This window comes from Drosophila miranda, chromosome 3, assembly GCF_003369915.1.
Source record: "Drosophila miranda strain MSH22 chromosome 3, D.miranda_PacBio2.1, whole genome shotgun sequence".
In the NCBI taxonomy this organism is placed as follows: Eukaryota; Metazoa; Arthropoda; class Insecta; order Diptera; family Drosophilidae; genus Drosophila; species Drosophila miranda.
This window is the reverse complement of record NC_046676.1, coordinates 24831414-24847618: the sequence shown is the minus strand read 5'-3', so window position 1 is coordinate 24847618 and position 16205 is coordinate 24831414. Positions and strand designations below refer to the sequence as shown.

The window sequence follows — 16205 nt, the reverse complement described above, 5'->3', positions numbered from 1 at the left end:
CTAGTGACACCAATTCTAACAACAATAATTGAATTCAATAATAATAATAGTAATAATAATATTTATGTAGAGCAGTACTCGTATTACATTCTATTCTGTATACATTCATACAGTATGTATGGCCAAAAAGATCTAACAAATGTTCACCAATTGCGGATAGATCTTAGATTAGATACTTGAGAGAGATTTTATCACACAAATCTGGGTATTACCACTAGTTTTATTAGACTCTAAAATAGTGACAAGTGTATGACAAGATTCGTTGAAATGCTCTCAGTTGTGCTTCGATTAGGTATTGCATCTAACATTCTTCGTTTTGTGTGTATTGCACTAGAGTCTAGACTCTAGAGGCTCTTCAAGTATCCCAGTGCAGAGTATTCCATTCCCCCCTCCAAGTATTCGTGTATACTCGTATCTACATATATTAATTAGTTGTGTTGTTGCTGGGTTTTAACAGGTTCAGTCTAGTAAGATATTCATATAGAGGCGCTCCTAAATACAATACAATCGTATTGAAACATACAGATACAATGCATATACTTATAAAAGATTTGCTGGCTGCTATATTGCTGTTTTCATAATTTTACTAACTTTAGGTGCTATTTCCTATATACAAAACGAACAACTATGGTTAAGGATTGGCTTGCTTGCCAAGTGCTGCCAGGGAAGACGCTACAGAGAGTTGCGCGCATAAATTGGGATTCGATTCGTTCCCTCAGAAGAGTGGTATTTGGTATTGTTCCACTTTTATTTGATCAACCTTTCGTAAAATTTTGTACAATCACTCCGCACCGTGCCACACCGTATATCCGCATTATGTACAACTCATGGGCAACGATATGGATCGCCTCAGCAGACCGTCGAGTTGCGCGCCACACTTCCCGCCGCCTGTGATTGGGGTCGAACGGGGGAGGAGGCACTACCGGCCGTTCCGGCTGCTCCGCCGCCGTACAAGAAACTAGATTGCCGTATTACGGACACTGTGGCAGCGGCCACGCCTGCCTGAGGCGGTGGTGCAGGTGCCCGGTGCTTCTTCAGTGGTGCATAGGCTGGCTTCAGTGCTGGCGGCAGTGTACCTCTTCCCCCCGGAGCCATTGAATTGGTATTTATGCTGGCATTGTTGTTGCAGACAGCCGAAATGTTGTTGTTAATGCTGATGTTGTTGTTGCTGGGCGTCTGGGCGGCAGCTGAAGTGTGAGAGAGACAGAGAGAGAGAGGGAGAGAGGCAGTGGGGAGAGAGAGATATATTTAAAAAAATGGATAGATAGCGCAAGATATAGAGAGATAGATCAATGGGATCGATATGGGGATATCTTGATCAATGTTTGTGCAGGCAAAACTCCGACGAAGCATACAAATGATAAACGGAAAGGAAAGAAAGGAACTGCCAAAGGTGTAAATGCAGTGGAAAGAAGAGCTCAAAGACGTCACAAATGAAGAGAAACACAAAACAGGTGACGAAAGGAATGCAAAACTGTATGACATACTTCGGTATATCAGAAGGAGCCACTGAAGATAACAACCGATACAAAAATTAAGTATAACGGACAGCGAACAGTGGAACACCTGTAGCTCTTTTCTGTTTTATATTTAAATTTTAATACAAAACAAATGAAATGGTTTACATGTTGATGTAAATCCAATCGAATTTTGGTTTATTGTTCCATCCAAAAGATAACTTTAAAATTAAAACAAACAATTATACTCGTAGTGTGCCTGTTGGATACTAGAACTAAAATTCATCGCATCGGATGTCGGATATATGTACATAATATGTGTGTGTATGCCTATGTATGCATATGCATTTAGAGATGCGCGTACAGATAGGTAAGATATATAAAAGATATGATGGGAGTGGAGTACAATTAAAAAGCATGCGCTACATGTATTTCAAATGTGTTGTGTTGTGTGTGGATCGATTGCGGGGGAGGGGGATACGGTGGTATATGGAAGGACTTCTCTTTACATACACACACATAGTACATATGAATATATACGGGATATATCTATAGCTATGCGTAATAATATTGTGTGTGCTTAGTGGTAATATCGCGTTTCGTTAACATATTTTATGGAGATGTTGATCGTATCTGATCTTCATCTCCCTATCTTCTTCTTCTTGTGAAATTTAACAAACTTTAACATTAGATGGTATAAGATAGATAGTGTTTGGATAAAGCTATTCAACTTTAGTATTATGCAATATACAAGATAACATTCATCTACTCTTCATACATTCAAATTTTATTGGCTCGTTAACAGTAAAATAAAACAACAATAATCCAAAAAAAAGATTCCTAAACTCCCCTGGTTGCATTTGTATGCATTTGCATGTGTTTGTTTCTTTGTGTTCGATTGGATGGGTTTTCAGTGTGTTAAACAATAATAATCATAATCATAATAGTAAGTAATACATGTTTAAAATAATATATATGTATATAGCATGAGTTGTATGTATAAAAGATAAGAATCGTTGTATGCGAAATGACAGAGCGTGTGCCTTAAGAAACAATTACATAATTATATAACAGCATTGCATTCCATGTGTGTATATAAGAATAAACGCAGTTACATAAACATATACATATGTGTATGTGGTTGTGTATCTCTAAATACTGTACACATGTATTTAAAGCACTCACAGAACAGACACACCCACACACACTCACACGCTCACAGACGACTACATACCGTTGCTCGCCTTAAACGTTCGACTAGGATAGATTTTTTGTATATTAAGAAACGGCGGCGGCTTGGGGAACTCGGTCACGTTGTGGAATCGCTTCCCGAACTTGGTCTCCAAATCGATGACCAGGCGGCCCACAGTTGCACCTCCTGCTCCTCCTCCTGCCGACAGTCCTGAATTGCTACCAAACTGATGCGAGGCGTTGGCCATGTGCGTGGGTGGAGTCAGCGGGGCATTGGGCCGTATGGATGAGTGACGCTGTGGCGGCACTGGCGCTCCAGCACCCGACCCTGATCCGGATCCAGCCTGCAAGATGGAGAGAGGAGAGTGGAGTCAGTTATGTGGCTTTTGATACCGTGAGTATCGTGGGTAATCTCGGACAACTCTAGTTACGTTGCGCTTGCCGTGGAGCATCAGCATTTTGATAACCTTGAATGGTGGGCGGCCGTGGCTGTAGTTCCTTTTCAGATATTTGCTAAGCGAAAACAGCCTCTTGAACAACCAGTGCTTCACTCGAACATTCTGGGAGAAGGCATCAATGAGAGCTCGGCCTGGCAGTGGACAAGCAATGGACCGAAAAACAAAGCGAATGGAGGGTCGTGTGTCGTGTGTTTTGGTCACGTCTCACATTTGGAAAATCAATCTCCCCCACCTCCCCCTCCCTTTGGCACGAAAATAGGTGAGTTATAAAAAGTACGACTGGCGTGCCCCAAAAAGTGCGCAGCCAGGAGCTGCTCGGAGAAGCGCCTGCGCAGTGAGAGTAAGCTCTGCACTGCGCAAAAAGCAAACGTTCTTTGGGATAGGTTATGGCCGTGACGCTGTGACTGATTTGAACAGGTGGAACCCCAACAGCAGAGACAGCAGAGAGAATCCATACCCGTCACGATCTCATCTCTATGGACAGTAGCTCACGAGCTCCGCTCCTTATATCTGTTCCAAGTCTGTTCTGCGTGGTGGAGGCCACCCAATTGTCACCTTTGCCATTTGGGACAACCTGTTGTTGTTGTGTTGCTGGTACTGATACTGCTACTCTGGCTAATTGGCTACTCACAGTGCTCGATTGTCGCTGCGGCGGCGGTGGAGGCGGACAGCTGCGGTGCGGCGGCGGGGCTGGTGGATGGATGATGGGTCCCCCATTCAATATGATCGGCCGGACGGTCGAAGACTTGGGGCTGGCCGTAGTCGATGATGAGGCCGACGAAACTGATGCTGGAGTAGGCAGCGGCGGCAGCGGTGGCGAGGAATTCCCATTCCCACCGTTCATACCATTCATACCGTTCCCGATGCCAACCGCACGGAACTGGTCACGCAGGGCGGCCACGCTGCTACTGCTGCTCGAAGTGGAGGGCGGTTGGGTAATGGGAGTCGAAGGGGCCTGAGTCGTAGTCGCCGCACTCTGCACCAGGGCCGTGTTGACGGCACTTAACGGCGCTGCAGATGATCCAGCTCCGATGTTGCTCAGATTGCTGTTGGAGAAGCTCCGCGCCGGTGTTGGCGGAGGTGGAGGCTTCACCGATGGTCGTGCTACAGGAAGGAGGAGGAGGAGGAGAGACGTCATTCCATTCTCTCATCATGGCGATTTTCTTTGAGGTACTCACACTTTGGTGGATTGGGGGCACAGCGCATGCTGGCGACGCTTCCGTCGCTGCCCTGCAGCTGGAGCGGAGCCCGCATCGTCCCAAAATGCTGGAGGGTGGGGGCAGCATAGGCCCAGACGCTGGCGGAGATCTGTGGAGGAGGCAGAGACCCATATTAGTAGCGCTTAGGGTAATAGTCGGGGCTATAGCCAGAAATCAATGCAAATCGAAAGCCATAAAGATAAGCAAAAGCAAAACCCAAACTATATCAATGGATTGACTGACTGGATCGTGGGGTGACTGAAGCAAGCGGTGTGCATACTTAGCTAGGGTTTACTGCACTGTAATGTACTCTATACCTGGGCGACTTCATGCTGTGGTGCCGCGTCACCGCCGGACGCTGCTGCCCGTTACCCAGAATCAACTGCTGGAGCCCCGGCGGCTTTGGAGCAAAGTTCGGCTTGCCAAAGCTGATGGCCGGCTTCTGCTGCTGTGACTGAATCTGTGTTTGCGTATGGGACTGCGCTTGAGATGGCAACGGTGTGGGCGTGGCCGTTGATGGAGGCGATGTCTGCTGTGAACCACCACCACCAATAGAAGAACCAGCACCACCGAACAACGTTGACTTATTGGGCGCCAGGTTGCGTAGCGATCCTGCCGAGGACGTTCTGCTCGAGTTCAGCGACGTCGTGGAAGCACTCGCAGTGGTTTTTGCCATCGAACTATTTACAAAACTATTCCCTAACGAGATACTGTGGATACCATGGATAGCGTCGTTTGTAGTTTGTATTTGTGATGGGTGTGTGGTGTGGTTTGGGTGAGTGGTTGGTTGGGCGGGTGGGATAGGAAGATAACCACGAATGCCCGGCAAAGAAATCCACCCGAAAATAAAGAAAGAAAATGTGGAATTTTAACAAAAGTTTCAAAAATAAAAAAAAAACAAAAGAGTATCAAATGTTGGAGGTGCCGGACTGCTGGTGGATCCAAGCATAAACTTACTTCAGATTGGCCGCCTTGCTCTTGACGCTGCCACTGCTGTTGCTGCCGCTCTCCGAGAGCGTGGGCGAGGCAGCTTTGACGGCGGCAGCTGGTGGCAGGGCAGCGCGGGGTGCGATATTCATGCGCTCCAATATCGAATCACTTGAGTTGGTTTGCTGTGATGGCGGTAGAGAACAACAGATGGATTAGATATTATTATTTTTCTTGGGAGCTCTTCTAATACGAATTCTAGCTAGAGAATATTCACATGTCAATGCTCCTGAATTTCTACTGATTCCTATACAGGCTTTCTATTTCTATTTCTATTTCTGAACTTCTACTGATTCCTATACAGGCTTTCTATTGTTTTCCAAAGATCAATCGTTCCTCTCTCACAAATAACGCTCTCTTCTATAGAAGTACTTTGAACAGCATTCGTGTTTCCACTCTTAGCATCTATCCCACTCCTCCTCCCTAATTATTTTCATTAATATGGTGAGATCTATATTTAAACACTCTGCCGTCTGTGGGTCCATCCGTACATGGCTGCCTTGCCCTCACCTTTGGCGGTTGCGGTGGAGGTCCCCGATTTGTTTTCAGATTTGCTTCTGTGGCATTGATATGCTGGGTGCCGCTGGGTGCTTGCGGCGATTGTTGCTGCTTCTGCTGCGCCTTCTGGCGCTTCAATGTTAGGTGCATGGCCAGCTCTGTATTGAAGTCCATGGGTCCGTTGCTGGATGCGGCAGCGGCAGTGACGGCTGTGGGGGGGCTATGGCTTCGTTGCTGCTGCTGTGCTATTGCGGCCGCTGCTACTCCGGCTGGTGGTTGTGGAGTCGCTGCTGCTGCTGCTCCGGCTGCGGGTGCGTGTGCGTTGGCGGAAAGCGGAAAACAAGTGAGCAACGAAATACATAATTTGAATTAACATTTGTGAACCTACTGCGATAGCCATTCACGGGCTTCAGCTTCGGCATTTGCGAGTAGCCTTCGAACAGGCCCCCCAATTTGGGGGCTCCATTGCCAAGGCCGTTGCTGCTGCTGCTGCTACTACTGCAGTTGTTGTTGTTGTTGCTGGTGCTGGTGTTGTTATTGAGGGTGCGCTTGGCGCCTCCAACTCCCGCTCCTGCTGCGGCATCTGCTCCACATACTTTCCCCGATATCGCCGGTCCGCTCTTGTCCACGGTGTTCGTCTTACGGAGCTTGGTGCCCTTCTGGATGGAGCTGAGGAGGGCAGAGCGGGGATCTGCACCACCTTTGCCTCCACCGCCGCCCAGCTTCAAGCCGCCCATGGCCGGGGGCGGCGGGGGCCCTGGCGGTGGCGGTGGTCCCGGTGGTGGCGGTATGGCCATCTGCAATTCCAAATATAACGATTTTTGGGGTTAATTTTGTTGCTCTTTTAGAGCTACATATTCTTGATTTATGTTTAGAGCAATTCTACTTTTTTGTTAGCGCTTTTCTTTAGTCTCATTCTCGCTTTTGATCAGGTCTTCTCTTCTGGCCACAATCTCTGCGTCTGCCTCGTAGGGGCATTGGCTAAAGACTGGCTCTGCTCTGCGTCGAGAGACTTTCAAAGCGGAGGTACCGCGGAGACCGCTGTCGCCACCCACACGCCGCAAACATACTCACAAACAGACGCAGACATGCTCCACCACAGAGATTTAATAATACAATTTCTATACTTATTATTTATGTCGTGTTTTGTTTTGTCTTTTCTCGAGATTGACGCCTCGATAGCCAGCAGCCAGCGACGGCGAGCAGCAGCATTCCCACGCACCGAAGCCTGCAGTGCTCTACGGATGCGAACGGAGCAGTCCATAGATTTTATATATCAAAGATTTGATGTACTCTCTGGGACTGGGAAGGGTATTAACCAACATAAGAAATTTCAAGCTCAAGCGGCGCGTAAAGCTGCAGAGTTTGACAGGAACTGGACCGGGCAGACATCCCACATCTCCTTCAGCCGGAGGCCATCCCACGTGATCTGTGCAGATCTTGCAATACGCGTATGGGTGTTGTCGCGATGCTCTCTTAATATATTTCCATCATATTTATGGCTCTCTCCTACAGAGAATACGAGCAGAAGGCGAAATCGAATAGCAACAGTTATCAGAAAATTATAATCACGGCATTTCCATAGCTCGACTGATAAGACGGGGGGCGAATGAATCCCCGTTTCTTCATGTGATTTCCATAAAATGTTCTGTAAATAGGAATTCTCAATCAATTTGAATAGATTCTCTGGAAATTCCGATTCAATATTTAATTCCACTATGAACTTCCCCATTTGGTGCGCACTCTGCTTCCTGGCCGTTCGTCTCCGTCTCTCGGAGGTAAGTCCACAAACAAAAGAAAAAGTAAAACTTTAATGAATAGGCATTCCCAACAGTCGTTGGATTTGGTAGAACAATTGGAGGCCATCTATGAGAACGCAGATACGTTGCTCTCCAGGTATGCTTTCACAGAATAATGCTACACTGAAGAATGAACCACAGCTATTCTACAGATTGAAGGAAGAACTGCAACAGCACACGAATAGAGCCCAGAAAAGCATCAACCTGCTGCTTCCCACATCCTGCCTGACGGCAGCAATCGACCAAAACGGTTTGTACACCATAGAGGTCCCGGGACTGAGTCCCTTTCCCGTGTTCTGCGAGTCTCAATTGGCAGGACCTGGGTGGACAGTGATACAGCGACGCACCAACGGGAGCCTAAACTTCTTCCGGAACTGGGAGGAGTACAAGCAGGGCTTTGGGGACCTCGAGGGAGAGTTCTTTCTGGGACTGGAGAAGGTGCGCGCCCTGACGGCCCTCGAACCTTTCGAGCTCTACGTCCACCTGGAGGATTTTGATGGGGAGCGGAGGCACGCGAGATTCGACGAGTTTGCCCTCGGCACAGAGGAGGATGCGTATGCGATGAATGCTCTGGGCAGATACACGGGCACGGCCGGAGACTCCCTTCGATCGCACCGCAAGATGAAGTTCTCCACATATGATCGCGACAACGATCGGGAGTTCACCAAGAACTGCGCCTTCTACTATCTGGGGGGATGGTGGTACAATGCCTGCCTCGATAGGTACGTTTTTCTTTTATCTGAAGTGCACTTATAGTATAATCATCTCATGCGAGTATATATTTATGATCTCTGAAGCAATCTAAATGGCCAATATATCCAGGGCGGCAAGTACGAGGAGAAAATGTTCGCCCGGGGCATGTGCTGGCGCTCGTGGCGTGGCCACAACTACGGCTATAAGGTAACCCAAATGATGATAAGACCCAAGTGCCGAAATATTCCAAAGCCATGACTCACGCGAGAGACAGCGGAGGAAGAGGAGGAGCGGGTTCTCAATGAATAAAATATTTTATTTTCATAATGGCTTGAAGATCAGTCAGTGTGGAACGGAGAGTCGTAAACAATTTGCATGTACTCGATTAATATGCGAAATGTGTTTTCATTGAATCATCATCGAATCACCAGGCGAATTGGCTGAGAATATAAATCAGATTCTTATATAGTACATATCATTGAAATCATGGTCTAGTATATAGGTAGTTTCACCAACTTCCTGATAGATTATCGCCCCGAGCGAGGGAAACTTGACCTACGAATCGGAATGAATTGATAAGGCAAACGATTGAAAATCGTTTTGTAAATGTTATAGAAAATCTATCTCTCCAGTCTAATAGATTGATAGAATCGAGTCAGAGAGGACAGAATCATGGAGCTATACTGGATTTCCATTTCAATATTGAGTTTTTACTTCCACCATTCCGATGGCAGTCGGAGTAATTTCGCAGTTGCTTACGAGAAAACAGAGGCAGTGCTTGCCAGCGTAAGATCTCAAATTGAGGAGCTCAAACAGATCTATGGAGCGGTAGTCGCACAGAATATGACTCAGGAGAGTGAGTAGAAAGGCTTCATTTACAGGAATTCATGCATTGATCTCTCCTCTGCTGTCAGCTGTGGCCTATCCGTCATCCTGCCTGGCTGCCTCCACTAACACGGACGGGGTCCACACCATAGAAGTTCCCGGACTGGAGCCCTTTCCCGTCTTCTGCGACACTCGGGTGGCGGGATCGGGCTGGACAGTGATCCAGCGGCGCCAGGACGGCAGTGAGAACTTCTATCGCAGTTGGGAGGAGTATGCCCAGGGCTTTGGCGACTTCAGCGGAGAGTTCTTCATGGGTCTGGAGCGACTGCACTTCCTGACGACGGCCGAGCCCTACGAGCTGCTCGTACACCTGGAGGACTTCTATGGCGGTACCCGCTACGCGAGGTACGAAGACTTTGTGATTGGCAATGGCTCCGCCTCGTATCCGCTTGCGGTTCTGGGCAGGTACTCGGGGGATGCCGGAGATTCGTTGAGCTACCACAGGGGGATGCCGTTCTCCACCTTCGACCACGATGTTCTGGGCCACGGGTGTGCCATGACCTACGTGGGGGCCTGGTGGTACGACGATTGTCAATTCAGGTGAGGGAGGAGCTCTGTCTAAACACTTCTTTGGAGACTAATTTCCATCGGTTCTATTGGGTTTCAGCAACCTGAACGGACAGTACGTGGATGGGGGCAGGTACGAGGCGAAGCTCTCGGGCCGCGGCATCTGCTGGATGACCTGGCTGGGCTACGACTATGGCTATAAGGTCAGTCAGATGATGATACGGCCTAAGTGCTCTAATAGCATACAAAGGCATAGGCACAGCAGGCAGAGCCTCAATTTCAGTTGAATTCCAGTTCCAATCGAATCTAAATCGTTATTTTTTGTTGATAAACTTTATCAGCGTTTATGCTTTTATTTACATTTTGATAATAAGTTTTCACTGTTGCTTTTTTGGTTTTTTTGATTTATTTTTATTTTCGGGTTTTCGCACACACAAACGACAAAAACAAAAGTAATTCTTTTATTATGAGTGAAACACGCGTTGCTCTCCGCTCGCGGCTCGTATTCGAAATGAAGAACTTCAACGGCTGCGCATGCGATGCCCCAACTTTGGGCCCCAAGCAAAGCCAGAGAGAGGGAGAGGACACTTTTTTCCATTGTGTGCGTCAGTACAGGGTGTTGTATACACAGAGAGCGCACTCACGACAAGCCTGAGAACGAGTGTACCGCGTTATAACTGTGAGTTTAACGAAGACGACGACGAGAGAGAGCGAAGAGAGCGTGTGGGTACAATTATAAAATTAGCTGTCGCTGAGGACAGCCAGCTGTGACGTCACAATTAACCGATCAAGTTTTGCGATATGCAAAACCGCAGGCACCACCAACAAAGCCAGTGACAAATGCACACACGCAAGACAGCAACACAGATAGAGCCAAGCGCATACACGCAAGACTGGGAGAGAGACAGACAGAAGACAGACAGACAAAGAGAAACTGCGCTTGCATCCCCAGCACCTGTCATCAACGTTGTAAACCGATGATCTCCTCCAGATGCCAGATGGGGAATGAGAGAATAAGAAAGAGACGCAGAAAAAGCAGCAGCAAAAAACGCTTAACCGTAAGCTTAGCCTTGTGCGTGAGTGTGAGTGTGAGTAGAAACGTGCGAAATATTTTGTAGTCTCGACTCATTAAAGTGGCACAGTGGGACAGGTCCAGTGCAAACCTGGCCAGTGGCCATTCCCTAACTACTGTCCACTCTCAGAGCGATCCCCGATGCACAGCACAGGGGTCTGCGTATGATTCATTGCGATTGATTCACCCAGTCGGATTGCCGCTTAATTGAACAGCTGCTGACGCTACTGTGTCTGGAAAATGGCCCCCAGTACCCGGAGAAACCGTTGTCCGTATATACAGTATCTAGGGATACTAGGGAGCTAGGGAATGATTTCATTTCAAACGAAGAACAAATTAAGTCGTTTTACTCATTTAAATTGGGCATAACCCGTTCAGTCGGGAAGTTTGCATGTTTGATTATGATATCCACAGTACAGTTACATATGCTTGATGACTCCACTTGGCAGAGGGTAGAGGCATTCCCTCTATGGATTTCCTTATGGAAGATTTTTGGGTATCGAAAAACACTCAAACTTGATCAAATATTAACTCAAACGATTCATGACTCATGGGCGTGTGCGAGTTCGCTGGAAATTAAAGGTATTATACCCCAGGTATTTCTACAGTTTCTCTATCTTATCTTTATCGCGGCGGGCATTGCTTTTTGGCTCGGTGGTGGTTCTGGGGTCTGGTTGCACACAAATGTGAATGGTCATATTCTATGTGTATAGTCGTAACCGTTTAAGATTAAGATCCGCTAATCATTCTGATCAATTGTTCCATCCAACATATAGTATATACATACATATGTATGTACATACATACATATGTGTGTTCCAATAATATTCGATAGGAAAGGTTCAATGACAGCAAAACGATTGATTCGATTTGTCTTGAGGTATTTCTCTGCTGATAGTATGTTCGAGCATGAGTCACTCCACTCCTAAACGTTGCCATAAAAAATGTAATAATTTGAGGTCCGGTCTAGCTCCTGCTCCTCCGCTCCTCCTTGCGTTACAATTTGGCACACATTCAATTAACGTTTTCGAGGTGTGCCTTCCGGGTCTTCATCCCCATTCTCATTCCCATCCCCATCCCCATCCGAGCATGCTCTGGATTGCCCCAATAAACTGTCATCAAGTTAATTGCCCCAAATGTCCGTATAAACAAGGGCGTGTGTGTCTGTTATGTTCCCCCGATCTCAAGCGGGAGGGATGGACATCGAATCAAATTGAATTAAATCGCGGGAATCATCACCATTCCGTTCTTCACGGCATTCCATTCGCGGCACACGCACACACAAAAGCCGACAAATTGCCATTGGACGGGACTGTCCAAAATGTATATCCATTATGTAAGTCAAATATTGTGTGTTAAATGCTTAACACGCCTATTGGAAATACTACGCTGTAAGACAATATCCAGACACCGCAAACGTTGCGTAAGTTCCCCCTTTCCCCCCCATATCAGCCACAAGGTGTCCACCCAATCCGATACGATCCAAACCAAGACAAACCAAACCAAAGCAGAGCATGGCGAAAAAGCATAATCAAATGTGTGGCAACAACGCTTAAGAGACAGTTTAGTCAACTCCCAGGTTCTCTTAACGATGGCAATTTTTTGATGTTTTTCATTGTGTTTTCTTCTCTTCTTTAGCTTTTCCTTCTTTTGGCATATCATTTTGTTTACTCGGCAATTTCCGCAAAAGTTTCTTTGGTGTTTACATTTCGGTTTTTATGAATGATTTCAAAATTAGATATGCTACGTTGAACCACTAGTTTCGGGGGAACCACCGAAAATTAAGACCCTGTACTATGTCTGTCCTATATGTATCTTTCATTCTGCATTTTATTGTGATTCATCTTACAAGACGTATACATACATATGTACATATATGTACATACATATATTTATTCTATGGTCCATATCTAATCTAAAGTTTCCTTTCACTTCATTTGGTCAAGCAAACAGCTCTCTGAATCAGAGTCTGAGATGGAAATGTTAATTTCACAGTGATTCATGCGGTGTGGTCTCTGTTCTGAGCGATTCTTGGTGAATATAATCCACACCATATATGTACATTTATTTATTCGGATTTATATAGGTACATATGTATGTATGTACGAGTATGCACAGACTTTCGCTTTCAATTTCTTTTGTTTCTTCTGCCGATTTAGCTTTGGCTGCCTCAAGTTCCAATTACACAGCCAAAACCGTTGGACTAACAATTAACATTTACATTTAAATTGCAAGTCGTGCAGCAAGTTGTGTGGCTCTTGATCATCATGGCTCATGGCACAGGTGGAGGGGGATGGACGGGGTGTGGGACTGGTCAGCATTTCATTGAAATTCCAAGAGCTACGCCACATGATTATAATACTCGTATGTGATCGCAGTGTAAAGCACTTCCAGAGCCGAAAACGCAGAGACAACACGCTCCACACACCATTTCTTATGCCAAATAATTTTAGAGATTTTGTTTACCATTTGTGAGAGATCGCGTAGATGTACAGTATACAAGGTAGATTTTGACGCAGAAACATTTTGGTGAGTAAAGTATTCGAAAAGAGTGGCAAACAATGGGGATCAAACGGAAATAAATCTGCAAGTGATTCCGAATTCGGGTGAATGTCTGTTTCATGGATTCTTTCTGATTACCAGATACCTATTTCGAAGTGTGTATATGTGTCTGAGTCGGACTCAGGGAGCATCAACCTTCCGACAACCTTGGGTCGCTTGCATACATAACATATATGTTATGTGACACACAAATCTTTAGACACACTGCGTTTTGAATTACTTCTGATCTAAGCGTTTCTCCGGGCATCTCGCTCTTTATATTTGCACCTACCTCTGTATCTACCTGCCTTCAGCTCTTTAGTAAGCCCCTCTCTTGGCAAGAGTGTAATGACGTAAGGAACATATTCACTTACAAAAACAAGAGAAACTATTCTTTGGACGCCGCAGCGTTAGATACTTTTTCAGATCGATCGTTTCTATTGCAGCTGTATTGGTTTTCCTCTTCCGAAAAAATGTCTGCTTAAATAGTAGTACCCTTTGCAAGGGTATATAACAAAACACAAAGTCAGATCAAAATTGCATTGTTGCACTTGTTGTAGTAGTAGTTGTTGCTGCTGCTGCTGCCGCTGCTGTTGCTGGGGATGAGGTTTATTAAAATGCGGTTTTCAGCCCCGTCGCACAATGCTTAAATAACTAACGCAAACACATGGCGATGAGTGGAGAGGAGAGAAGGGGAGAGAGGAGAGCAATGCAAAGTGAAGCCGCGACAGCAACGCCACTCAATGACAACAACGGTGTTGGGTTCGGCACTTTGCATACACTTATACACCCAAACGCATGTGACAACAACAAGAATGATGTAAACCAACTCAAACACGAGCCGTGAGTGAGTCATCCATCCTCCCACCCCCCACATGCTCCGAGTTGAATTGAGGAAGCAAAAGGCCAACCGTCTCACAGCATGAGTAAATTGCAGTTAAAGTGAGGACACGATCCAAATATCATTATGGAGAGGAGGGACTCTTTAAGTCCCTTGCGGCCGAGTCTCTACTGTGCTTTCACAATTCAGTTCCAGCTTGCACAACGAAGTATCCCGCATAAATCAGAGAATCAACGAGAGAGAGTAAATATAATCGTTACAGCTACGTGCCAATCAAACTTCAATGTGGGGGAATGAATGATGCAGTCCACAAAACATGCACGGCAAAAACCACATTTGGCTGACAAATGGCCGCCCGCAAGGCTGACAAAAGCTCTCCCGGTCAGGCGGTACTCGCGGCCCTCCCCCCTTCCATACGATCTATTCATGTGTCATTCCAGCAGCACTCGATATGCATGTACATATGTATACACCTTTTTATGCTCTGGCCGTGATTTGTACGTGTATACGTGTATTTGTATCTGTGTGAACAGAGGGGATAATAGGCTCAACAATAGACTGGCAGTCTCCTGTCCTGCCTTACCCCACGCCAATGACATTGAACTCTCGTCTGAGTGACGGCGGCGGCTGGTGATACTGCTGGTGGGGCCTATTGAGACTCTTTCCTGCAAATTCTGAAGGACATACAATTATTCAGCTGCAAAGAGTATTCGACATTTCAACGGGAAGGAGTCCAATTTTTGAATCACTGTTGGGTGTACTTCTCGGTCTCATCAAATTGAGCGTTTCCCTGACAAATAAGATTCGCAGCTCTGGAAAAAAGTGTAAACCCACCCCTAAATGTACATAGTTTCAGGGCAGAGCAGACGGCGTGCAATGTACTCTTTGTAGGTCAGTGATGGGGCTGCTTGGGGCTGGGGTGTGGTATGCATGGGTATGCCTGGTTCTGGTTGCAGACGACGTCGCCACCGTTTTCGTCATGCGTCGCGTGCCAGGCGTTTTGTTTAATGTGATTAAAACAAAAGCGATAGACAGCCAACAAACAAGTAAAGTGCAGCCGGTGCTAAAAGAAAAATCAAAGAAGCTAAAGTTTGTTGCACCCTTACGAAACGTTGGTTGGGTAGGGGGCCAGATCTAAAACGTTTTTCATGTTCCTTTGCACTCGGCGAATCCTAACGGACAACTACAACTTGCATTCAAATGTAGGCACATATAATTGACTGGGTGCTATTTGGTTAGAGGGCTATAAGATAAGGAACCCCATTCTCTGGTTCCCTGGCTTGCATTCCATAATTTATGATATCTTATACCGTTGCTGCTAGGCCAGAGAGATAAGCTTTATCAATAACTCTCCAATTTGCAAATACAGCTGCTCTGCATATTGGTGTATGTACATGAATATGTGTACGAACATGAGAATGTGTGAATGTATGAAAAGAACGGGTTAAATTTTACAAACAAACTTACCTTGAAGCGGGTTTCAGATTTAAGTTGTTGCTGCTTTCTGAGTGAAATTCTCGTCCGATTCGATTGTCGGTGATTTGATATTAGTTAATTCTTTTAGACATAGAGGGAAGGGAAGTGGAGAATACAGGCAGGTTCCAAAAGAGTTCCCAGAAGACGCGGGCTTCTCTTTCATGCAGGAATTTGTAATGTGTTTTGTGCAAACGGATGATCGCGAATAAATGCAAAGGTTTAGTGTAAAAGGAGCCGAAAAAAACTACAATAAATAACAAATTTGACTATTTTTTTGTGGTTTTACACAAACACACGCACACTACACCAGAACTCTCACTCACATCACGCACACAACCACATAAAGAGCAATCAGCGCCTAGATTTGTATTATTACTTCGTTTCCCGCTGCTCGTTTTCTTAGCACATCTCGCTATGATTGTTGCCTGGGCGAGGGACTAACGCTGCAACATTTGTATGATCTGCGAATCTATGGATTTTCGTTGCAAACTTCGAGCAACAAAATTTACTTGACTTGGCAGCTAGAGATGGACTGTGGAAAAATTTCACGAGCTTCCCTGTGATATTTCACTATCGAGTGCTAGAGGTGAGAAAACATCGA

At 46.0% G+C, this 16205-nt stretch overlaps 3 protein-coding genes and 1 long non-coding RNA gene across 5 annotated transcripts; 3 read left to right on the top strand and 1 right to left on the bottom strand.

The window, feature by feature from the left end:
* Positions 1-200: 200 nt before the first annotated feature.
* Positions 201-16159, bottom strand: LOC108159519 (verprolin). Its single transcript, XM_017292879.2, is given in 11 exon segments — positions 201-1187; positions 2692-2992; positions 3738-4210; positions 4285-4395; positions 4398-4414; positions 4623-5015; positions 5263-5417; positions 5803-6095; positions 6179-6587; positions 15596-15848; positions 15928-16159. Coding segments are annotated over 9 exon segments (2490 nt in total). The 5' UTR covers positions 15596-15848; positions 15928-16159; the 3' UTR covers positions 201-849.
* On the top strand, positions 7458-8609 carry LOC108159522 (ficolin-1). The gene is made up of 4 exons (XM_017292888.2): positions 7458-7568; positions 7625-7686; positions 7742-8311; positions 8387-8609. The coding sequence occupies exons 1-4, from the start codon at positions 7509-7511 to the stop codon at positions 8538-8540; spliced, it is 846 nt and encodes a 281-aa protein (XP_017148377.1). The 5' UTR covers positions 7458-7508; the 3' UTR covers positions 8541-8609.
* LOC108159521 (microfibril-associated glycoprotein 4) lies at positions 8911-10052 on the top strand. Its single transcript, XM_017292886.2, has 3 exons — positions 8911-9138; positions 9197-9707; positions 9775-10052. The coding sequence occupies exons 1-3, from the start codon at positions 8955-8957 to the stop codon at positions 9959-9961; spliced, it is 882 nt and encodes a 293-aa protein (XP_017148375.1). The 5' UTR covers positions 8911-8954; the 3' UTR covers positions 9962-10052.
* LOC117187796 lies at positions 11777-12888 on the top strand. 2 transcript variants are annotated; one of them, XR_004472362.1, is made up of 3 exons: positions 11777-12082; positions 12199-12325; positions 12385-12888. It is a non-coding gene; the product is annotated as an uncharacterized LOC117187796 (long non-coding RNA). The 2 variants fall into 2 exon arrangements; XR_004472361.1 differs by having other exon boundaries at positions 11777-12137.
* Positions 16160-16205: the final 46 nt, after the last annotated feature.